The sequence below is a fragment of the Colias eurytheme genome, chromosome 10 (assembly GCF_061535395.1).
Source record: "Colias eurytheme isolate Ceu_HAF_F1 chromosome 10, ilColEury1 Martin Lab GWU primary, whole genome shotgun sequence".
NCBI classification, from domain to species: domain Eukaryota; kingdom Metazoa; phylum Arthropoda; class Insecta; order Lepidoptera; family Pieridae; genus Colias; species Colias eurytheme.
Genome location: NC_142989.1, coordinates 10,118,166 through 10,145,312, shown reverse-complemented (window position 1 = coordinate 10,145,312; position 27,147 = coordinate 10,118,166). Strand labels below are relative to the sequence as shown.

At 34.3% G+C, this 27,147-nt stretch overlaps 1 protein-coding gene across 1 annotated transcript; it reads left to right on the top strand.

The window, feature by feature from the left end:
- The first annotated feature begins 55 nt into the window (after positions 1-55).
- On the top strand, positions 56-27,146 carry Cyp304a1 (Probable cytochrome P450 304a1). Its single transcript, XM_090106036.1, has 9 exons — positions 56-208; positions 726-974; positions 5,162-5,334; positions 10,628-10,900; positions 11,470-11,587; positions 11,946-12,126; positions 21,789-21,906; positions 23,811-23,952; positions 26,870-27,146. The coding sequence occupies exons 1-9, from the start codon at positions 115-117 to the stop codon at positions 27,052-27,054; spliced, it is 1,533 nt and encodes a 510-aa protein (XP_089962162.1). The 5' UTR covers positions 56-114; the 3' UTR covers positions 27,055-27,146.
- Position 27,147: the final 1 nt, after the last annotated feature.

The window sequence follows — 27,147 nt, the reverse complement described above, 5'->3', positions numbered from 1 at the left end:
ACGATAAAATGTTTACTTTATTAATTGATATAACACTATATTTCAATAATAAACCAAGAGGCTTGTGGCCAGTTATTGTCAGAGATATAATTGACGTAGTTGTCTGTGTCGAAGATGGTCGGATTGCTAATATTATTATTTATGATAGCTTTCTTGTTAAAGTATTGGTATAGCAAAGCGTACGAGAGAGATCACAATTTTCCGCCAGGTTGGTAATTTTTTTTGTTAATATTAGTAAGAATTTTTTTCGATTAAATAAAATAAATAAATAAATTCTTGGTTTTTATGGAATTTAGTTATTTTTATGGAAAATAGCTAAGACAATGTATGAGGTTTCTATCTTTTAGAAAAATAATATTATGATAATTTTGATTAGATTAACGAAAGTACGTAATGTTGGATCGTCAACTAAAATTCCCTGTATCTGCCCTTCATATCTACATAAATTAGCGTGACAATCAAATATAACTAGCATGTACATAATTGTATTCCTAGCTTTAATCTATCTAGCAGAGCAAAGTTCAATTAAATCGGTACATAACAATATTTTTAGGTCACTTCGAAATTATACCTACCAATTCAACTCAAATTATTGTTTTGCGTTAGTACAATTTTAAACGACTATAATTATTGAAATTATTTCGAATAACAGACCCAATAAAGAGGCCTAATACATTATAATTACTTAAAGTTAATTTATTTGACAAACAAAAAATTCAAAACAGGTCCCATACGTCTTCCAATTTATGGCGGTTACTGGATAGTCGCAGCCAAAGTTATCAACAACCTCGGCTTGGCAACCATCAAACTTGCTGAAGAGTATAACACTAAGGTTGTGGGCTTGTACTTGGGGAAGCTACCACAGATCCTGGTCAACGACCCCGCGACTATCAAAGAGGTGCTTTCGAGGGAGGAATTTGACGGTCGTCTTGATACGGTCCTAGCACGCGCTCGGTCTTATTGGAAGAAGTTGGGTAAGTAATACTTTTCAAACTCAAACTCATACATTTATTTATTCAACTAGACATCGCTTAGAAGCGCTTTTACTCGTCAATATACAGAAAAATATTTCTTTTGTAAGTTTTTGACCTAGTTTGTGTTATATTTATAGTTCAAGATAATTTCAGTTTTGTTTAATATGTCGTTTTATCGTTTAACACCTGTTAGTTGAGTATTTATGTGGAAAAAACTGTTGTTATGAGTATTTTTCTCGTCATTCTAAGTTTTTATCTATTAGCGTTTTGCATTCCCTTCACAAAAATATTTAAAAAATAGAGCCGATTCGATGTAGTCATTTTCGAGTTAAGTGCTTAGCATATTTGGCGATTCATTTTAAATTAAAAGATCTTAATCATCCACCTACTGATAAAAATGAGTCACACGATTTTTTATTACGCTTTCGATAACTACATATTTAGCATGTTACCTTAGGTTACTTTATAAGTCATAGTCGAGTCGAATTCGACTCTTACACTTAGTAGTTATGATACCTAATTAGGAAGGTACATTTTTAATCTTACTGGTTGTCACGCCACCTTTATAATGAGGATCCTCTCGGTTTAAGGTTAAAATTTGGAAATTTTAACCGTTTTACAAATTCATTTAATATTTCCCTAATCGATTTTTTATAAATATTATTTTAATAAATTACAAACTGAGAACTTCCGTTGTTTTTAGGAGGTAGCTTGTATCGTAGAGTAGAACATATAATATTATATTTGATGGTAGAGCCGAATGTTCTATAAATAACGCCCTTTGATACATATAGCCCATATAGGTATTCGTATCATAAATATTATTTACCATATTTTTAATTTTTGCAAACTTCTAACAAAATCTATATCAAATATCCATATGAACAACATTTATCTTGTTAAATAAAACAACTAACGTTTTATTTGCATGGTCACTATTTAGGAATATATTTATAAAGAGTTATATTTATTACGCGATGTTGATTTTGGCGCCCTTTATTATCTGGCGCCTAGAGCTACTGCCGCACTCATGCTACTCCACCCGCCCCTGGGCCTTTGATAGACTACGGCTCTTGTATACAGAGTGATAGGTATAAAACACAAAACCTTAGTGCAAAAGATTTTGTATACAATTGGCGGCCTTATGTTATTCTTCCAATGAAAAGTATCCTTGATCCGTCTATATATAGATAGGCGTTTAATCCAAAAGATGTTGATGTGTTTGAAGTTAAAATAAAACAGGCCAGTGACAAAAACAATAAAAAATAAGAACGGACGATGACTCTATATTCATTAGTTCGTTATCCCTTTTGAAAGCCTTTTATTTTTATTTTTTTATGTACCTACATGATCTTGTTAATAAATTTATTAGTATAGGTACCAATAAAATTGTATACTTTTGTTCTAAAGTCTGTTGCTTAAAAAGGTTACTTTCTTTTTTGCTTTATCTATTAAAATAATAACAGAACTCCACGAAACTGTATTTTTAGAATAGCCGATTTATAGTTTATCGTGCACTTTGAAATAGGTAATACAAAAACACGAATTTTAATGTAAGATTACACCAATTTTGAAATATGATTCCTTTTCGCATTATTGCAAACATTTTTGATGACATTTTTTAGGAAACAAATAATCGCAGCAGGAGGTATTAAAAATTAAAATTTAAAACTTTTCAAATGTCATAATAATATTATGAACTTGTTTTTACACTAAATAATTACAAATTATTTTAATGGGGTGATAATAAGCTAATAAATTTTTGCTTTGGGATCCTTGCATCTCGTAAATACTGACATTTGCGATCCGTAAGCAAATATGTATTGCCATTTTATGATTGCGTAATATTTATATTGCCGTCATTAATAAACAAGTGTGCAAACACAATATTGATAAGTAAGTATTAAAAACTAGCTTTCCGCCCGCGGCTTCGCCCGCGTTTTCAAAGAAAAACCCGTTCCCGTAGGATTTCCGGGATAAAACTTATCCTATGCCCTTTCTCGAGTATCAAAATATCTCTATACCAAAGTTCATACAAATTGGTTAAGGCACAGATTAGAGAATAGTTACTTCGTGTTAAGGCGTGATTGAGTAACAGACAGACAGACAGAGTTACTTTCACATTTATAATATTAGTATGATTATGGTTCCTTAGCTTTTACAATATCTGCATTTTATTAAAAACAAACAAATAAAATATTTATTAGGGTTACTCATAAGAAAACATTATTATAGGTACCTACTCTAAGACATTGGAGTTACATATTATTGAATTTATTCCCGTGAATAAATTATCAATGTAGAAAAATACGCAAATGTAAATTATTTAGGTACTAGATTTGAGGTTTGCAAGGAAATAATCACCTTATTTATAATATTTTTTTAAAGCTGAAAATTTTGTTTAACGCGCTAATCTCAGGAACCACAGGCCTGATTTGAAAAATATTTCAGTATTAGGTTTATAAAGTTATCGAGGCAGGGTATACATATAAATTATAATCACGCAAAGACCAATAGGAGCGGAGTAATGCGGGTAAAACCGCTGAGCAAAGCTAGTTAAGAATATATGAAATAATCATTTTCTCTAACAGTATTTCTGTCTTATCTGTTTATACGAATATAGTTGTAATTCTGATAAATAAACAATAATTTATAATAATAGTTATAATGATATGTTTTGCTTGAACTGTTTATGATTAGATGACGGCCAATATTTTTGTCCTTATTGCGTCTTCCTCTTTATTAATACATCCATACTAATATTATAAATGCGAAAGTAACTCTGTCTGTCTGTCTGTTACTCAATCACGCCTTAACTACTGAACCAATTTGCATGAAATTTGGTATAGTGATATTTTGATACCCGAGAAAGGACATAGGCTACTTATTACCCCGGGAAATAGGATAGGTTTTATCCCGGAAATCCCACGGGAACGGGAACTATGCGGGTTTTCCTTTGCAAACGCGGGTGAAGCCGCGTGCGGAAATATCTAGTATAAAATATTAATCTATTTCTTCTAGAATCTTAAGTTGTGAAACCATACACCGATTAGTAAAATTTCAAATATTTTTTAAATATACTTCGCCTTAATTACAATTTATTAAAATTATTAAAATAATTATATAACCTTATAACAAATACCTAACCAATATTATTATTTAAACGACTTTAATAATAATTATACACTTCTAGCAATTACATGTTTCTAGCTAAAATATATAAAAATTACCATATAATTTGCTGGCCGTTAATTGAGGCTTGAAATGAATTTCTAATTCACCATTCAAGGATGCAAAAACTGGGTTAAAATATGACATATACTCACCTGTATTTGGTAGGTATACAAAAAATGCACGATTTAAGGCAACTCTTCTTAATCAAATTGACCGCCTCCTTGGTACAGTGGTTGACGCGTAAGCGTAACACCGAGGGGTCCTGGGTTCGATTCCCGGCGGAGACGAAGAAAAAAAAATATCTCGGTCTGGTAGGACAAGAAGGCTGGTCATCTACTTGTCCCTAAAGAAAATCATCAGTGAAACAGATATGTATAATGCATCTGCCCCTTACCCCACTAGCGGATATGGGACTTTACTTTTTTTTTTCTTAATCAATGATGTCATATAATCAATCTGGCTTTTTTGAGGTTGTTTGTAAGTAATAAGTTATCTTAAAATTTTAAAATTTATTTACTTAATAACATTACAAAATTTTATTTTATTTAATATAAACTGGTTAAACATAATATGTATTTAAAGTAATATAATTAAGATAAATTGGATGATCATAAAGTGTGCATAAAAACTATATGACCACATTAGCTATCTAAAGACATGCAAATTATGACCGCAGCTCTTTGATAGTATTAATTTTTAATTAATTTTATTTTTCTATTATAGATATTGAAATACATAAACAATAAACATAGCAGGAAACAAGACAATTATACTTAATTTAACATCCATTTATTTAAACTCAGCTTAGATCGATTTTATTTATTTATTACGACGATCGAGGCGTCGATAAAATTGTAACCATAATATTATGTACCTGAATAATATGTATGTACCTTAACTAACTGCACATAGAAATACTTTTGCCTGCAAGTTTGTCCGCGCCTTTGAATGCGCGCGGCACAGCTAGTCAACTTATTCTTTTTGTTTTCACATAATATTTTATCTTTTTCAAGGAATATTTTTCACCGATGGCTACTTCTGGCACGTACAGCGTCGGTATTCCCTGCGTTACATGCGGGATTCTGGCTTCGGACGTCGCGACGAAACCCTGGAGGCAGCGATAGTCCACGACACCAAGAACATGATTGAAATGGTCTTGAACGGCACTAAATATCCTGCTGAGAAGGTATTAATTACCCCCGTAAAAAAGCTTACCTAGTTATTATATGGTTGGTGAATAATTAAAAATAACACTTCAATAGAACCTTTTGGTCAGGCAGTACTTCACACCAAAACAGCTTCTAAATATATATCAAGCACAAATTCGTTCGTGTGTGGAGTACTGCAGCCATTTATGGGCTGGAGCTGCAAAAACACATCTAGGAGCATTGGATTCGATTGAGAGACGTGCTGTAAGGATTATAGATGACCAGAATCTGACCAAGAGTAGACTGCTTAGTCTTGAACATAGACGTAAAGTCGCATGCCTATCAGTTTTTTACCGCTTGCACTTCGGGGAATGTGCAACGGAGCTGCATAATCTCATTCCACCCTCCCCTTTCCACCACAGAACATCTCGACGCGCGCTTGGCTTCCATCCCTTCGTAGTTGATGTACCTTTTTTGCGCACAAAACGGTTTCAGAACTCTTTTATAAACCGAACAGCGAGGGACTGGAACGCCTTGCCCGCGTCTGTCTTTCCAGAAACCTATAATCCGGATCTGTTCAGGGTAAAAGTGAATAGGCTCTTTCTAGACAGGCATGCTCATTCATAGACTGCATCACTACTTACCATCAGGTAGGATGCAGTCAAATGCCTGGCTATCTTTAATAAAAAAAAATATATATGAAATCCTCGTGCTTGAAATTGCTTTGATTAATTACTAGCTTCCGCCCGCGGCTTCGCCTGCATGGTGTTTTTTCGCAATTAAAGGTAGCCTATGTTCTTTCTCAGAGTCTAATCTATAGATTGTCCGTGCCACATTCCATCAAAATCGGTTGAGAGGTTTAAGCGGGAAAGCGTAACAGGCAGACAGACAGAGTTACTTTCGTATTTATAATATTAGTAGGGACTAGTAGGGATCGTTATCTTACTTTAAAACTGAAATGTCAATAATCATTTTTAATGAGTCTTCTTTATCGAGGTAACTATCATATTTACTTAGTTTTCAAATTGGTTATATCTAGTTGTATTTTCAAAATCAAACAATTACTTGTATTTCTTATCAGCATCGAAGTTGACCCAAAAAAAGTAATTTACTATCAGAAAGGTTAATTAGAGAAGGTTATATTTTAATCTTTAATAATAATTAACAATTTAAATTTCATATAAATGCTATCGACTAAATTGACTTCATTTGGCTTAAAATTACACGGTTCTACGAAGCTTTGGTACAAAATGGGGAAAAAATAAGTTTTGTACAGGATTCAAATCTGTGAATTTTCCCTCACCGTGTCCTACCGCCTAAAGATACTTAGATTTCTTCTGCTCCTTCGGTTTTACAATATTCCTCATTTATCAGTAGGCCAAGAATATGTGGATCTAAAGCTAATGTCGTGGAGCAAAAAGCGTGTTCTTATCGGTTTTTAATTTGTATCATAATATATAAATATTAAAGCCTAAAAGGCATTAACTGTGCCTTTCTTATTTACATTATATTGGTTATGTTATAACATATAAACACCTAAACATTTTTTCTTCTTTTTATGAATGTAAAGCAGTCAGACAGCTATTTTGACCAACTGTGACAAAAAATCTAAATATTGAATTGGAGGTTATAAAACTTATAAACAACGCACAACGGGCGGGCGATATTTATTTTAAGTAAATTCTTATGTTTATTTTGGTCCATGCTTGTAACCATTTTTTAAGTAGGTGAACCACTTAAAATCAGCATTTTATTTATAAATAACACATTAGCGAGTAGAATTGATAAAATTTTATATGAATACTTAAAAACCTACCCAGGGTACGAAATAACTTGTATTTTGAGGAGTTAAAAATATCGTGATTGCATGAATGAAAATTTTACTCATTTTAAACCAATAAAACTAAAACTCAAAAATGATGAAGTGGACAGGCTTGTTTCCTGTTTTATCTTAATCGTAATAAAGAATAAAAATATAAACCATATATAACATACACTATATTATATAACTAGCTTTCCGCCCGCGGCTTCGCCCGCTTTGTCTAAAACATAATAAATTATATACTAAAACCTTCCTCTTGAATCACTCTAGTCTCTATCTATTAAAAAAACCGCATCAAAATCCGTTGCGTAGTTTTAAAGATTTAAGCATACATAGGGACATAGGGACATAGAGACATAAGGACATAGGGACATAGGGACATAGGGACAGAGAAAGCGACTTTGTTTTTTTTTAAAACCGATTTTACCGAGTGCCTCCTACTCATTACCTGGATTTAACTTAATCCGGAACGACCGAATTGGAAGAGGAGGAGGTGGAGTGGCTATTTATTTGCGCTCCGACATTCCTTTTACGATACTGAGTCAGTCTCTCCAGCCTCCCCCGCCGAACACACCTGAATATTTACTCATTGAAATATCCTTAAATTGCACAAAGCTTCTGCTTGGAGTAGTATACAGTCCTTCTCTTCATGTCAATTACTTTTCTTCTTTTGAGACTCTTCTTGAAAACTTTCTTCCACTCTTTAAGCATGTTATTATAATGGGAGATTTTAATACATGCCTTTTAAAAGACGATCACCGCAGCAAAAAACTTATTTCCTTAGTAAATGCATGCAATATACACATACTTCCACTCTCCGCTACTCATAAAATTCCAAATTGTTCCCCTTCCCTTCTAGACCTTATCCTTGTTTCTTCCCTAGATCATGTCTCGAAGCACGGTCAATGCCCTGCAGATTCTTTCTCGTGTCATGATCTAATCTACCTCTCTTACAAAACCCGTCCCCCTAAATTCAAACACAAAATCCTCATGCAGCGAAATTTTGGTGGTATGGATGTAGAACGTCTCCGGCAAGACGCTAAAAATACAGATTGGACCCTACTTATGTCAGCTGATTCAGTGGATCAAAAAATTGAAAAGTTTAATGCTGAGATCTTAAACTTATTTGATAAACATGCTCCTGTAAGACCAATTAAAGTAAGACACCTTCCTGCCCCTTGGCTCTCTAGTGAAATAAAAATCCAGATTGATGCCAAAAACAAAGCAAAAGCTAAATATAAGCATACACAGTCTGATTCTGACTGGGAAACTTTCAAAAGAGCAAGGAATCGTTGCAATGTGGTATGTAGAGACGCTCAGCGACGACACATCCATCAATCTGTTGAAAATGGGGACAGTTCAAAAATTTGGAAATTTCTCAAAACTCTAGGCATAGGTAAAAATAATGACTCTCCTTTAAATAATAACATTTGCATAGACGCTTTAAATAAACATTTCTCTTCTTCTGCACCTACTTTTAAAGACGGCAATAAACACTCAACAATATCTCATATTATTTCAAACACATCATCTTTTAGCTTCCCGCCGTTCGTTTTTAAGCAAATCGCTAGCAGTGATGTTGAGAAGAGTATTTTATCGATTACCTCTAAAGCAGTTGGAGATGATGGTGTCAGTCGTAGTATGATCGTTCCCATCCTTGATATTATTGTCCCTGTCATAACTCATATCCTAAACTGTTCCCTCGATACTGGAGTATTTCCTAATATCTGGAAAAAGGCTAGTATCATTCCCATTCCTAAGAAAAGAAATCCTTCATCCCTATCCGATTTTCGTCCTATCTCAATTTTACCCTTCCTGTCAAAGCTCCTTGAACGTCTTATCCACCAACAACTATCCCAGTTTCTTCATGCCAATTGTCTCCTTGATCCCTATCAATCTGGTTTCCGCCCCGGTCATAGTACGACTACAGCCCTTCTGAAAATTACTGATGACATACGTAGAGGAATGGATAACAAAGAGCTTACAATTTTGACACTGTTGGATTTTAGCAATGCGTTCAATACAGTTGATTATGATGTATTGTTGAGTGTACTGCTTTCCGTCAATATATCCCCTGTGGCAATAGAATGGTTTCGTTCCTACTTGCACGGCCGTCGACAACGCGTTAAGGTTGAAAATACTTTTTCTTCCTGGTGTGACGTAAGTGCTGGTGTACCACAAGGGGGCGTTCTATCACCTCTCTTATTTGCGATTTTTATAAATTGTGTTACCACAAGACTGACCTCACATTATCACCTATACGCTGATGATCTCCAAATTTATTCACAAGCCACTTTGACTGATTTACCTGAAGCTGTGTACTGTATAAATCGTAACCTCTCACACATATCCGATTGGAGTAAATCTTTTGGACTGAGTTTAAATCCTTTAAAATCTCAAGCAATTATATTTGGCAGTCAAAGTCTCCTTTCTAGGATTAATTGGACGACTCTGCCACCGATTGCACTCGATGGTACTACTGTTCCTTACAGTAAATTTGTTAAAGATCTCGGTATCATACTAGATGAAACTTTGTCATGGTCTCATCAGATTAAAAACATAAGTTCCAAAGTATTTGCTGCCGCCTCTAGTTTGCGTCGAATGCGTAATTTGCTTCCCATTCCCACCAAAATTTTGCTGGCCCAATCCTTACTTCTGCCAATCCTTGACTACGCTGACGTATGTCTTACTAATCTAACTCAAGAACAACTTAATAAACTTGAGCGGTTACAAAATTTTGCTGTGCGGTTCATTTATGGTCTGCGCAAGTATGACCATGTTTCGGAATTTCGGTCAAGACTTCAGTGGCTCCCCATCCGCCTCCGCCGGAATACACATATCCTTGCCTCTCTTTATTCCATTATCTTTAATCCCACATCACCTTCCTACTTAAAAGCTAATTTTGAATTCCTCGGCACTAGGAATACGAACTTACGATCAGCTGAAAATCTTACCCTTCATATACCTTCCCATTCTTCCAATTTCTTTCATTCTTCCTTTTCCGTTCAAGCAATCCGGTTGTGGAACTCCTTACCAGTCACGATAAGAAAAGCACAGACCCTTCACTCCTTTAAAAGTCAATTGAAGAACTACTACCTTCGCACGATCACTGACAAATCGTTAAAATAAATCTAAATTTAAGTTTTTCCTTCTATATAATTTTAATCTTATTGTAATATTAATGTATCAACTTATGTGTCCTTCATTATGTATAATACTTTTCTATGTTTATTCTTTCTTCTTTCCTTGTCTTACTCTACTCTTTAATTCTTGCTCACTGTATCTTTATCTACATCGAGTTGCTTGGAAGAAATCGCTCACGAGCGATAAAGCCGCTCTTTGTACATCTCTACTATAAGCTATCTTAACTATGTAACTTTATCACTGTGTATATGTACAATAAAGAGTATTTCATTCATTCATTCATTCATTTGTTTTATACTATGTAGTGATGATTAAAAACCTGAATTCCACTTTCCATATTCCTTACCATTGTACTAAAATTCCAGAATATAGTCAACGGCAACCTCATCTACCTGCCACATTTCTTCGCCGTGCCTTTCATCAATGGGCTACTCCACGTATTCGTCCGGTCCACATTGCCCCGGGAAAAGTATGCTGATCTCTGGGAGTTGGCGAGCAAGGCCCTGCTCTTCCAGAGGAGTTCCAACGACCTTGGTGGCGCGCTGGTCATTACACCCTGGTTGAAGGATGTCTTCCCAAGTTTGAGTGGATACAGCGACTTGAGGAAGGGGAACGGCGCGCTGGTCAAGTTTTTTGAGGTAGGTAATTTCTATATACCTACTGCAATATATTTAATGCAATACAATATTGTGGCACAGATAATATATTAAGTAATCTATACATATAATAAATCTGTAGAAGGGTCAATTCTGTACATTGAAAATATTGAAAAAATAAATAGCAGGGGGTGTTACTGGATCGATACCAAACCCAAATATGTGATTAAAAAAATTTTTGTCTGTCTGTCTGTCTGTATGTGAAGGCATCACGTAAAACCTAACGGTTCGATTTTGATGAAACTTGGTATAATTATACCTTATTATCCTGGGCATAAAATAGGATACTTTTTATCCCGGAAAAATACGTAGAAATAAATAAATCTTAATTTTTCCGCGCGGACGGAGTCGCGGGCGGAAGCTAGTATTTAATAATATACTAGATTATAGTTTTATAGTATGACTTGATAAGTATAAATTTGACCTGATTGCATAGTAACATCCAGAAACGTTAGAAATAAATGTATGTGATATGGTAAATTATAAATATTTTTATTATTATAAATGGATGTATAAATTATGATTATTTTGATATGTTTTTAACTTTTTAGACTCTCATAGAAGAAGTACAGGAGACACACGATGAGTCTTACGATAGACACTTCATTGATGCGTATCTCACGAAAATGAAGGAGGAAAAACGGACAAGCAACCGGACTACATATTCAGGTAATTATGTAACTTAGAAGAAAAGCCAATAATAAAAAATCTATTCAGTGGTACACGTTTCTTTAAAAATTAATCTATACTATAAATTGTAATATGTATTATATAGCTGAAGAGAATGTTTGTTTGTTTGAACGCGCTAATCTCAGGAACTACTGGTCCGATTTGATAAATTCTTTTGGTGTTAGATAGCCCATTTGTCGAGGAAGACTATCATTACGCTAAGACCAACAGGAGTGGAGTTACGCGGGTGAAACCGCGAAGCACAGCTAGCATGTTATGAAGCACAAACTACCAAAAATTCAGATTTCATTTCTGCAAAAAACCTGTTTACAAAGATCCACACAATTCCCTATTCCAGTGGAACAGCTGGCTTTGATCTGCACGGACTACATGTTCCCCGCTGCGAGTGCCGTCGAGATGACGCTCACGTTCCTCGTGGAACGGATGCTGCTGCAGCCGGAGATCCAGGAGGGGATACACGAGGAGATAGACCGGGTCGTGGGGAGGGACCGCATACCAACACTGGATGATAGAGCCAAGTAGGTAGTGTGCGTGTATGTGTGCAGCTGTGCATACACTCGATGGCACACACATACACACTTACATTTTAGAGAGTTCCCAAATAATATGTTAGTTCATTTCATAATAATATAATATGGGAAAGCCGGAGAGGCCTAGTATGACCAACAGTGGACGTCTAACGACTCCGACGATAATAATATTTACTAGCCGTGCCGCGCGGTTTCGCATGCGGATGGTGCTCAACAGCAATTTTTTTTTTTTTTTTATTGGTAATAGGGAAGCGCTTGACCACAATCTCGCCTGATGTTAAGCTGAGATGTGGTCTAAGATGGAACGCGCTTCCCTAGAAGGTACCTGTTCACTCTACGCTTGCTCAACAGCAATTATTTCTATAGCTGTGTTTTATTTTGGTACATTAAGATCTCTGTCAAATATAATAAAAATTTGTTAAGTGATTTTCGCATGAGAGAAACTTACATCTATATTCCTGCAGATAATAAAGAAACTTACCTACTATACATCAATATTCTATTCGTTATAACACATAACAAATTTTCATTCGCATTCATGATAATATTTTATATTATCTATTTAAGTTTAGAAGGATTATTTTTCGATACGATCAGAGAAACATAATAGACTAAAGATTATTATGATGAAATTTATAGGAAAACTACGCGAATACGATAGTACCTAATTATCTTGCATTAATTATTTTAATCTATGTAATTGTTTTAGCTATTCTATAATAAAAACAATAAATAGGCAAAGGAATTAATATTAAAGATATTATTTAATACGTACAAGGTACAATTAATTATTTTTTTATAGATATAAGTATCAAGATTGAATCTTAGCGCGTGACTTCGTCCGTCATAACTGTAAAGGCTATAAGATTCATCGCATTTATTTGCATTTTATGAAATTTGTGTGATAATTTTATAATTAATAATTATATAATATTTCTAAGTAGTTAATTGGATCTGGAATTCTTACCAATTTACTTCCATTATAAATTTTTATAGTTTCTACCTTTGATATTGTTATAGGTAACTTATAAGTAGGTACTGTAGTGCCTAGATAAGGCTAGTTATATAATAGAATGTTATATATAACTTATTTTATATACTTATTATATATATTAACATATATTAACTATTATGTTATATATAACTAGCTTTCCGCCCGCGGCTTCGCCCTATTTGTCTAAAACCTAATAAATTATATACTAAAACTTTCCTCTTGAATCACTCTATCTAATAAATAAAACGCCATCCAAATCCGTTGCGTTGTATTAAAGATTTAAGCGTACATAGGGACATAGGGACATAGGGACTGAGAAGAAGAAGAAGAAGAAGAATAACTAAGCATAGATTTAAAAGTAATATTATTATTATTTAATCATATATTTTTTAATGTTTTTTGAAATATTGTTTTCGTTTAGCTTATATTAATCCTAAAATAAATAAATAATAATATAAATTTTATTATGCGCAAACATTGCGCAAACTCGATTTTCCGACATTTTCAACAGATAAACAGATGAGAAATTATTGATGTTATTCATTTCAACGCACATTGTGGTAATCTTAAATGTGCGTTTTTAAATTATCATATTAAATCATAATTGATCATTTAAGCCTATGATTTATTACCTAAAAGGTGAACTTAAGGGGAGACTCGGCAAATTGAAATAACGTCAGAATAAGGCAAAAGAAACGGAAAGCAATTGACATCTTAAAGATTTTGTCATGAAAATAAAGAAATCAACTTTTCTATTGAAATTTTCTTTAAGTTCTTGCTTACCAAATAAAATAAACAACAACCATCCTTGAAATGGTTTGATGGTAAATATTCCATCTTTATTGAACTCATTATCAACCATTATTAAAAAACAGTGGTAATTTAGTAACTATATATATCCATTAATTCAATTCTATCTCCTATCATCACGCCACAACGACTAGAAGTCAGGCTCTAGAGCGTTCCAAAGAAATATGTACATACATAAACGGTACACCTGAAAAACATACCCTCCTATCGCAATGGCTAAACAGACAATGTCCAACTCTCCTTGTCTTCCTCTCGGTATGAATAATCTCTACATAGGCTTATAGGTAGCTAGAATATCACATTATCTTAATCAGATTTAGTACCGTCAATGTTTTAAATTAATTACTCGGAACATGCGTGATTTTTGAATAATCACCGTGATATTGAATTCGGTCACTAGTGGAATATTTATTATTTCAAAATCTACTGCATATTATTCACTATAGTTGCTGTTTTCGTTTAATTTCAAATAATTTAACTGATTAAAATACTGGCTTACATTTAAACGGATTAAAACACAAAGTGCATAGATTGTTCTATTGAATATTGAAAGTTTTGAGAGATAAACAAATGAGTTCCTAGTTACTTTTTCATAATAAACATATCCTATCCTATCCCATCCTATCCTATCCTACTATTAATGAAGGATGGATGTGTATTGTATTTGTATGTTTGTTACTCTTTTTCGCAAATACTATCTACTTAACCGATTACTATGAAATTTAGCACACATATAGATGGTAACTTAGATTAACACATAGAATAGGTTTTATCACGGAAATCCCACGGGAACGGGAACTATGCGGGTTTTTCTTTGAAAACGTGGGCGAAGCTGCGGGCGGAAAGCTAGTATGAAAATATATCGAAGCATTTGATTGTTTGTACATAGATTTCTATTCTAAAATAAATGAACTACATAGGTACATAATATGTAATTGTATCGTTAAAAAATTAATCAAGTGTTTTTTAAGATGTTGAGGACTTGACCGACTTAAGAATTACGTTAGGTCAAATTGATAATAACTAAATCATACTATTATTTATTATCAGATACTTATAGCATAGTTATTATCAAAATGACCTAAAATTATTGTTTTAGTCTAATTCTTAAACAATGTTTTAATCGATGGCTTATGGCAATAAAACAGTGATTTAACGATATAAGTAATCAAGTGTTATGCTGTACAATAATTGACCTCGATATTATACCAATTATAAAGGTCGATCGATATGACATTTTAATTCATTATTTACAACTTTATTACCACGCGTTGAGTAGGCAAGGATTTGAGCGATAAAACACTAATAATATATGACGTCATGTTTTCGAAGTCGACTCAAAAATAGGTAGTTCTGTTTAAAAGTTTTGGATAATTTTAACTGAAATTTAATATGCTAGTCTGCAGAGGTAAAAATTTAAATTGATAAACGAAGATGATATTTCTGATTACAGTCAGATCTCAATTAATATCTAATCTATATACCTATATAAAAAATTAAAAATGAAACCCGTTTTCCTTGGTCACGGTATCACGCGTGAACGGGTGGACCGATTTCGATAATTCTTTTTTTATCATATTCCTTGAAGTACGAGGATGGTTCTTATGTAGAGAAAACGTAAATATGTACCACGGGCGAAGCCGGGGCGGATCGCTAGTAAACTTATAAAACTTGTGATTGTCCATTTATTTTCATTGCGTGATAAAGGATGGTTACTATAGGAAATGACTTGAACACATGGAATTATTGTAATGGCACCGATTCTTGATAAGTTGAAAAAGTACAAAGTTTCAATTAAATCTGTAACATACAAAAGTGTGAAGCTGGTTACATACAAACCTGTGATACAAACATATACAAGTGGAGCAAGTAAGGGCCGATTTTTCAATGCTTATGGATAAAACTTATTCGTCGAATAACGTATAAAACTACCATTTTAAAAACGTATTCTAATTGCCCGTATTTGACAGTTTACGTGACATTTTAATATTATCGTGTAATACTTTATTGGACGGATAAGTTTTATCCAAGCATTGAAATATCAGCCCTAAGAGCGTATACGTACTATGCGGGTAGCCGCATTGCGGGTAGCCGTCCGGCTGACCGCACGCACAATTATGTACGTAATATTCATTTCTATGCGCACTGTGCGGTCTGCGGTAGCCGCATCGCAGTGCGCATAGAAATGAATATTACGTACATTATTGTGCTTGCGGTCAGCCGGACGGCTACCCGCAATGCGGCTACCCGCATAGTGCGTATACGCTCTTAGTGAAATGAACAAAAGCGTGAATAAACTATTTTATTTGCGCTGTATTTTATTTGCACTTCATATCAAGTGTTTAATCCTTGTGCTTATTTACAACATTCTTAGTTTCAAGTGCCTGAAGAAGGTCGCATTATATACTGGAAAATGTTTATTCACCTATAGATATTACGTCAGTAAATAAGTCATTAAAATCTCAAAGAAAATATCAACCAGAAATAATTTATTTTGGATTTGTTTATATTATTTCTTGGCAAAAATTTAAATCGCTTTCGAATTATCAGAAGTCAGCACCAGACAAAATGTAAATGGGAAAGAAGCACCTAACAATTAAAAAAATATCAAAACAAAAGTTCTGATTCAAACCCAAAAAATCACAGTCGAATTGTGGGAACTGTTATAGACCCTCGTCCTTTTTTGAAGTTTAAAGTCTAGGGAATGCAATCCCGACTCGAGATTGCAAATTCGGGATCCCGCGGGATTAGAAATATCAATCCCGCGGGATCCCGGAATTTTCGGGATCCCGTCTAATTAAAAAAAAATGTTGAATTCCGATGACTGAAAAAGCTAATAACTCCTTGTTTGTGATAGGAGGCCATCCATAAATTACGTCACGCGAATTTTAGAACTTTTCAACCCCTCCCTTGTCACAGGTTGTCACATTTTTAGTACGCCGTCCCCCCTAATGTGACGTCACACATTTTTCAAACTTATGCAAGTATCTAAAAATAATCAAAAGAAAACAGTTATTGAAGTAAAACTTCTTTAGGCGCGACTAGGGAGTAACTCAGATTTTTTTTCTGACGGAAGTAACGCTTACTATAGTCTGTGTAGTTTCCGCCATTTAAAAATAATAATTCTGATTGGTTGTAAGTATATGTCATATACTACACGCTTCTTGACTTATACGCCAGCTAGTGGCAAATATCATAATCAATTAGAGCGAGCGCCCACGAGCAACTTTGTCTCCGCAACAATTTTGTCTCCGCAACTATTTTGTCTCTCCAGCCATGGGCTAGTATGAAAGTGCGCGTACGTAGCGACGCAACTCCCGGGAGACTTTTTTGTCCGCGGGTTCGGAGACAAGCCCGCGACGCAACTGTCGCCCTATCTATTGGTTTCAATGCAAGTGCGCGCACGGCGACAAAAATGTTGCCAGGCGACGGCCGCCGGCCAGTTGCCGCGTAACCGGCGTAGCGATAATACCTATTTATGTCAACGTATTTATTCTCGTACACAGTAGTTTTAACCGACTTAAAAAAAAGGAGGAGGTTATCAATTCGGCCGGTATATTTTTTTATGTATGGACACCGATTACTCCGAGGTTTCTGAACCGGTTTACGTGATTCTTTTTTTTTTTTGATGCGGAATGGTGTGGAATTGGTCCCATAAATTTTATTCGGATAAGCCCAGTAGTTTTTATTTTATGAGCATTTTTGTCTGGTCTCGATGACTTAATTGAAATGTAGCAAGTAACTTTGATTCATTTCCAGGTAACCGATTGAGCTGAAATTTTGTATACGCATGTAAATTGGATAACGATGAAACATTATTATGACATAGAGCTGATTTGATGATGGAGTCGGAAGGTGGTCATAGGAACTTAGTAATATATTGACTCAACTTTATCGAGTTTGGGCTCGTTTGATTCATGTTGAAAAATACACTAAAAAGTATTATATAAAAACTAATTTACTTTTGCACGCCTCATAAGCGAAGCGTTGAGGTGGGTACTACTGTCACTTCGCGCAAAACATCTGATTTTTCAAACTTAAAATGTTTACAATTACGATTACATATCTATACTAATATTATAAAGAGGAAAGGTTTGTAGGTATGTATGGTTTTCAGTTTTCACGCATAAACTACTGAACCGATTACAATGAAATTTAGCACACATATAGAGAGTAACTTGGATTAACACATAGGATAAGTTTTATCCCGGAAATCTCACGGGAATGGGAACTATGCGGGACAAGAGCACAGACCACAACCGTCTCTTCGAAAACCATGTTGATAAATGAAGAAAATTTTAAAGAAAAAGTTGCGTTGCTGTCGCTTTCGTGAGCGCATCGTTCAAAACTTTGCGAGGAGACAGCGACAGAGACAAAATAGTTGCCGGGCAACTAAGTTGCTCGTGGGCGCTCGCTCTTAGGATTATTTATTTTCAAATTTTCAAACGGATCAATTGTGAATAGCAAAGTGAATGAAAAATTCAACAGTTTTAAAAACATTATTTTAAATTGCAAAATTTTTTGAAAATCTCTAAATATACTTGTTTATTTATTACTTTTAAAATAAGTAAATTAAAAATAAAAATAAACATGTTGCGGATTATAATCAATCTATTTTAAATATTGCTGAAGACAAAGTAGTATCCATAGCAACAGATATGTATATAGGTTGTCATTCAGTTGAACAAGAAGCATATGTACGCCAACAATTTCATAAAATGTCAGTTATTGATACAGGAGGATCGCCTTATGAAATCATATTAGTTCTTAACAAATTTTACATTATTACAACCAATATTGATGTATCTGATGGCTTAGCCAACGGTTGTGTTGGAAAGTTAGTGTATATTGAACGTGATGACAGTGATAACATCATACGCTTATGGCTTGAGTTTCCTGGTAAGATAGGAGAGAAAATTAGGAAAAAAGCTGCCCATCATATTCAAACTCTAAACATTAGTAGAACAGCAGTCCCAATTTTATGAAGATCGTCATCTGTACCAATGAATAGAAATAAGACAATATTTGCAAAGAGAAATCACTTTCCATTAGTATCTGCTTGTGCGCTTACAATACATAAGTCTCAAGGTGGTACTTTTGATCAAATCGTTTATGAATACAATAAAAGTCACAGTCAGCAGCTGTTATATGTAGCATTATCACGAGTAACTGATATAAATGGATTGTTCATTGTCTCAAACACCGATAACAACAAATTTTATCATGGAAGAAAGCGTCCAGGGGAATAGTTGATTTACAGTGTGAATTTGAAAGACTTTCAAATTCTCGCCTAATAACACAACAGGAAGAATTATATAACCTTGTAAATGAGAGTAACATTACACTATTTTCCTTCAACTGCCAAAGTTTACGTGCTCATGTTTCTGATCTGAATGATAAAGTATTAAAAAGGTCCACATTGCTGTTATTTTCCGAAACTTGGATGAAAAATGACGAACAAATTCTTATTGAAAATTTTTATTGCGTTACCCAATACAAACGACCCAACTCAACTGCTGGTGGAGTAGCTGTATATCATTCATCTACAGATACACTGAACAATGTAACACCAATTCAAAATATTTCACAAACGATATTATCACAAATTTCCGATGAGGTTTCACAAATTGGTGACATCGCCTTGGTTCGATGTGTTAATACGAATGACCAACCTGTGATTATCGTTGTTATTTATATTTCTACAAATACTAGCCTGACAAATATCATAAAATTTATTCATCAGCAATTACTTCACTTCACAATTGAAGGTTCTCGACTTTTAAATAGTAATTAATAATAATATCATGAATTACCGATGATTCTAACTGGAGATTTTAATGTTAATTTTCGCTCTCAGGAATCTCAGCCGTTAATTGATTTTTTAGAAGAAAAATTTGATTTATCTATGAATACTTCTCGACTTCATTCAACAACGCGTTTCGGTACAACGATAGATGCTGTATTTTCAAGAAAAGTAGCAAATTTAGAGAGTAAAATTTATGTTTCACATTATAGTTACCACAAACCTATAATTTCGTACGTAAGAAATTATGATGACATTCAATTACCTGTTTCGAATGAATAATATTAATATAACATTTAAATAATCTTTGTAAAGCACATGAATAATAAATATAATTAAATTATAATATAATATTTATTTATTTAAGTTAATATTTAATCATTTCAGTGATATATGTCGTCAACGCCAAAGAAGTTTTACTTCAATCGCGCGTAAAGGTTACACGCACACACTTTTTTTTTCATTTTTTACTTATTAAATAATCTTAAATATCGAGAATTTTAAAAATCGTAAATTTTAGTGTCCCACTTGCATTACAACATGACTCTAGGAATTAAATGTTGTTGCGTAAGAGATAATCTTATAGCGAGAGTGCGAAATTATTAATAAATACAAATAAAGGTAGGTAGATAAAAAAATTTCTGTTCAAAGTTTTTTGTTCACGTAAGTACAAATTTCGTTTCGTTTTATTATGTCACGTCACAAAGCTTTTGATCCCCCCTGCCCCTTGTCAAATTATGTCACATAAAGATGATACCCTCCCCCCCTATTAACGTGTGACGTAATTTATGGATGGCCCCTAGTGAGGTTAACTAAAATAATATGAGGCAGAATCCGTCCTCACTGGGATCGGGAGTTGCCACTTGAAAAAAGAAGAAGAAAATAATAATATGATACTCGAAAGAAAATAAAAACCTTTATTCTTTAATCTTACCAACTAAATAATAATCAGGTTGTAAGGAAATTAACGTAGGTAAATTAGGTAATCAAAACAATAAGCTTATTTCAAGGGAATTAGGAAAAATTGAAAAGCATGCCCCCCGAGTGGTTGTGTGTTGCGTCGCTGACCACTGCCGCCCAATCCCGTCAATCTCGAACGGGATCTCGTCATATGATGCGTCGGGATTGATCCCGAAAAATTACACGAGATCTCGCGAGATCGGGATCCCGCGGGATCGGGATTGCATTCCCTAGTTTAAACACAGTCTCACTTTAAACCAGGGATCTGTCACTTTAATACATTGAGTTAATATGTACTAGTACATATTGTATCTCAATAGTCAATGCTTTAATAGTTGTCTATGTGAAATACTTAAAGAGAAAGTTAAACCCTGTCTAAAGTTTTTTGTGGTAAAACAGCTAAAGTCCATTGTATCTGCACATACGGTTATTCCATAAATATATAATAGGATAATAGATACATAAACATATACGAACTTAACTACAAAATACCTACTACCAGTACCATAGGTGTTTTGTAGTTTAGTTCGTTTAAGTTTCAATTTAATTTACATATAGGAGTTTACCGTGAGCTATAACAATAAACTTTAGTATTTACTCGAATAATTATCATTATAGTATCAACAGTTTCCACGTCCTACTCTGATAAAGTAATTGTTTCATAGTTATTTTGCAAAGAGCAATAATACGGCATTGAAGTAAAGTTGAATGATCAAAAGGTCTTTCACACTTATTTACATAAATGCATTGAATTCATATTTGATAGGTATATACTTAGATATCGCACTTCGATTTGCTTTCTGATTTCGCTTCCTTATTTTAGTGTACTTACCATTTCATATATCCAATAAGGTCAAGTGTTCTTGACTCAGAACTGTTTTTAAAAAAGACTTTTATTACCACGTTTAGTAAGTTGGAGAATTGATAATGCACTTGCATTGATTATTTTAATGTTTACATTTTTAACTGATGTGAGATATTTAATTTCCATGCTCGAACCTTATTTTGTTACTGAAGTTTTGTGAACAATAAACGACAGAGCAATTTAAGACCTTATTCGTATTGCAATAAATTTGTTTCTAGAATGCCATACACAGAGGCGTGTATTCGTGAGATGCTGCGGTTCGAAACATTGGTCCCGCTAGGAGTGGCCCACAGAGCCATGGTCGATACAAAACTAGAGGGCTTTGATATACCAAAGGTAAACGACCTACACCTACTTTTATTTAATGTATTAAATCACAAATTTATATTCTATGAATGGTATACTTAACTTACATAGTCAAAGTCCTGCATTTTAAGCTATTGCATACCTTCTATCGCGGGCCTTGAGCGCGGCGACCGAATGTAAAAATTCCGTAACGAAAAAACCTAACACCCCCCCTCCAACCGGCGCGGCACAGCGATGCGATGCTATGCATATTGCAATAGCTTTACCGAGACAGCCCTCGAGTGCCAGTTGCCACACGTATTTTTTATTTTAATGCTTACTGACGTGACAACGTCTTATATAGATAGCCGGTTGCACGCACGAAAAAATATGACTCATGCGGCGTTACCTCGCTCTGAGGCGTTCCATGTAAGGCTTGAAGTGCAAGCGAGGCGGAACGAGCGACAAAGAAGCACAATCGGCCGTTGTCACGTTCAACTATCGTCAGTAAACCGACTTTACAGACAACCAATTTTTTTTTTACTGACTTTATGTTCATAATGAGGCGATGTTTTTTTCGCATAGAAATGTTTTAACTTTTAAGTAACGATATACCAAATCTCAGGATATAACTATGAATGTATAAATTAAGTATACACGTGCATAAATAATATTATTTATTTTATTATAACAATGGAACAATAAATGAATAAATGATAAATTGAACAATTCCGTTACAATTACGGTTTTATTCCACAAGTCAATAACCTAGCCTTGACAATATTATGTCGAAAAGCGTTGATTCCTACAAAAGTTTAACTTGTTTAAATACGTGATTAAATGTCGTTCCTTTTTAGGGTTCCGTACCCAAAGAATAATTGGACCAATTGGTCCAGTTATTCTTTGTAATTACTAAGTCTCCACTCTCTCATCTCTTTCTGTCTCCAGGCCGTATCTCATAAACAGTGATAGCTAGAAAGCTGAAAATACTAAAAATTAAAAAAAAAATATTAAGGGGGTCCCCAGAGTACGGTACTCGTGCGTGAGTCCGACTCGCACTTGGCCGGTTTTTTAGCGACAGTTTTATCTTTCGCATGCGCCTGAGTGGCTGCACGGCTCATGATTGCATCTCCATTAAATGCCAAAAGGTTGTCAGCGATCTTCAAGCTTTGTAAAACGATCACGTCTTTTTGTTTTTGTTAACCTTTAAATAAACCTTGCGATTTCGAATGTACTTGACATGCGGAAGAATCGAGTCATAAACAGTTAAATATATAGGTTTTGTAGACCTACTTTATACCATATTTACGGACGGAGTACTCGCAAACAAAAGGATGAAACGTCACCGTGCTCCTGCGTAAACCCGTGTCCGACCTGCGGAAAAGTATGTCGACCCCGCATTGGATTGTTTGGACACCTAAAGCATTGCTCAGGCATAGCACCATAAACCGTCTGTAATAGACGCATAGGCCAACGACGACGACCATATTAATACTATTAATACTATATACTCATATAACTGAATTTCCAGTAATCCAAGACTCTTGATCGCACTTAGCACAGAAACCTCATAAAAACTGAAACTACTTGATGTCAAGTACTATTTTAGTGTCAAAGCCTCTTTGCGACACATTAAAGTTTAGGAACTCTAAGAACAATTTAATATTTAGACAGTGGCAATATAACATAACATGATCTTTAAAAAAAAATACAGTCGAATTGAGAACCTCCTCCTTTTTTGAAGTCGCTTAAAAAATATTATGATGGATTCAAATTTTTAGTTTTTACATTAAAATTAAATGAAATTTAAATTTCAAGGTCGCGTCATGGCAATACCGTCTCGTGAAGTAAGGCGACGATTTTGGTATCTTTGATTCTTGCTAAAGAAGTTTCACTTCTGACGCATGGCTCGGCACACTCGTTTTTTTTGTTAAAAATAATTGTTTATGTTTCAGGATACTTCAGTGTCTGTTAATCTTCTAAGTCTACATATGGATAAAAAAATTTGGGGCGACCCGGAAAACTTTAGACCAGAGAGGTATATCGTTGATGGAAAACTGCAAGTAAACTCCGATAAGGCACTGCCTTTTGGAGCGGGTATGTATCATTATAATCACTACATAAAACAAAGTCGCTTTCTCTGTCCCTATGTCCCTATATGTCCCTATGTATGCTTAAATCTTTAAAACTACGCAACGGATTTTGATGCGGGTTTTTTTAATAGATCGATTAAGACTGTACGGACGGACTTACAAAACCATAAGGTACAAATAAATAATTCTTACTTTCTATATAATTAGTATTGTTTGTTTATACAGACGTATGATTGTGTTTGACGAACATACTTTTCAATTTTTATTTACATAAGTTGTATTATAGTACATAAGTATATAGTACAGAAGTAATTCGTTTGTTACATATGCATTATCTGAGTTTATAGGTTCTTCAAGTTAAATTGAAAGCTATGTGTATCTAGTAACGCCTATTAACTAATCTATTGCCATGCGAAACACGTTAGATGATAGATTACATTGAAAGAAAAAGAGAGATACCCAATGTATTTTTTAAATGTATATTTTTTGCTCAGATAGTTAATCTGAGCAAAAAATATAGGTACATTTATATTATTTCACCAAAAATGCAATAATATGACGTCTACCTCTCTAGCTTATTCAATAAAATGAAATAAAAAAAAATATATATTTTTTTTGTTTTTGTTCATAATTTTTTTTCACAAACGACTACAGAAAAAATGAATGATCCTTGAAAATTTTATTCTCGATCTGTAGTTATGTTAGATTAATATACAATGATAGTTTTCAAGTAGATACTTTTTTTATTCATACACAAACGTAGAATATAAAAACTAAAACAAAAACAATACATTTTGGAATGACCTTGCAGAGGAATAAGCCTCGTTCTTTCAGCAGAGTTAATCATTATTAAATCTATACTAAATAACTTATTATAAAGCTGATCTATCTTTGTTTGTTTGAACGCGCTAATCTCAGGAACTACTGGTCCGATTTGATAAATTCTTTCGGTGATAGATAGCTACGTAAAGAAATTTTCACGTGAAAGAGTAACAAACATCATCCATCCATAATTACAAACTTTCGTTATATGTATTTTGAAACTGTGAGATTAGTGCCTAATACTTACAGTGCAATAGAAAAGGGTTTATAAGTCAAAAAATAGTATTAACAAAAAGGAATATTACTCGAAAGTCGAAACCTTTAGAGGAAGGCTATTGGAGATAACAATAGCGGCCTTTACACGCAAACTCTATCGCGCATGAAACAGCAATCGTGCGTGAAAGAGCGTGCGTATAAAGGGTGTAGGGCGCGGAAGGAAAGACCACATGCCGCGCTCATCAGTCGTGCGTGCAATCGCGCACTCACGATTGTACACAGGTTGCCTTTATACATAAATTCTTTCGCGCACGAATAAGATGGCGGACATACGCATGTGGAGCAAGGAATTATTATTGGAGCTTATTACTTTTTCCAAACATTTCCCATGTCTTTGGAAAATCGGAGGAGTACAAAAACAAGAATTTAAAAGACCAAGCATATAAAAAACTTATCGACTTTTGTAAAGAAAAATGTTTTATTGACGCTAATCGTGATTTAGTTGTACAAAAAATGGAAAGTTTTTTGAGTTCAATTAAACCAGCAACCATGATAACTTGCGCCACCCGATATCTTGTCTCCATTTTTCACTTCAATCACGCGCGGTTGTCGATAAAACCGTGTGCATTGCACACACTCCAACACGCGCCTCTTTCACGCGGTCTATCACAGGCGATTAGTCTTTACACGGCCGCTCATTCCGCTAAGGAAAGCAAACACGAATAATCGCGCGCGAAAGAACAAGTGTCGCAGTTAAGACATACAAAGGTAATCGCGAGCGATTGAGCGTGCAGGCTTTCCCGCGCGTAATCCTGTACGATCCACAGAACGCGCGATAGAGTTTGCGTGTAAAGGCCGCTAATGCTTTAGTGACCGGGTTCGCTTTATAAAAGGTCAATGTCCGTCATTGTATATCGGACAAGCCTAACAACTTTTTCTTTTATTTGTTTATTTTTTATTGGGAGTTGGCGTGAGTCATCATTGAATTAAAAATCTGTAAAATAGTATTCGTTCAATTTATATAAAATACTAGATTTCCGCCCGCGGCTTCATCCGCGTTTTCAAAGAAAAACCCGCATAGTTCCCGTTCCCGTGGGATTTCCGGGATAAAACCAATCCTATGTGTTAATCCAAGTTACCCTCTATATGAGTGCTAAATTTCATTGTAATCGGTTCAGTGGTATTTGCGTGAAAGAGTAACAAACACACATACACATCCTCACAAACTTTCGCATTTATAATATTAGTAGGACTTAACTACAAACAATGATTTAGTCTTCATGAAAAATGTTGTAAGTCCTTCCCCTTGTCTCCAATTTGTAATATCTTTAGAAAGAAATAAATAAATAAACGGATATTTGTTACTATATTTCACGCAAAACAGTTCAACCATCAGAGTCAGTCAGTACTGAGACATAATAATTGTACCTACTCTTGACCCAGTAGGTATAAGTTGGTCTTTGTTCAAGAGTCTAAATTCCAACTCCTAATGAAAGAACAAAAGAAGCTCGATGGTTGTGTTAATGACTGATAAACAAATAGCGGACTTGTTGGTTCAAAAAAATAAAGATAGGCATGATTCAATTAGTATCAGCTTTGTCGCAAGAAAACTGTCATGGAAAAAACCAGGCTTATGAAAAAATGTAAACTTAAATTATAAGAAACTTCTTACAACGTTCTTCTTAATAAGTAAAGGATAGATCATAAATCACAATTTTCCTTGAGATTTTTTTAATTTCCGTCTCGTAATCGAACTTTATTTTTTATTTAAAAAAATCATTTTACAATGTTTTTAAAACGAGAATTTGAATGCTACAAATCTAAAAATTAAATACTTACCATTTTTTCTCTAAATCTAAAAATTAGTCGTTTTAAAATTCTAGGAAGAAGGCTCTGCGCGGGTGAAACTTACGCTAGACAAGGCATGTTTCTGGTGTTCACTTCGTTCATGCAAGCGTTCCACGTGTCCACAGCTGATGGTAGACCCTTGAAGAAACCAGCCAAAAGGATCCAGGGCATCATCACCACGATACCGGAGTTCTGGGTCCGTGTGACGTCACGGATTTGATAATAGGATGCCAGAAATGATGTATGTTGTTGAATAGTGGCTACGAACATGATCCAATTCTTGATTAGAAAATATGTTGTAATATTTAATGTA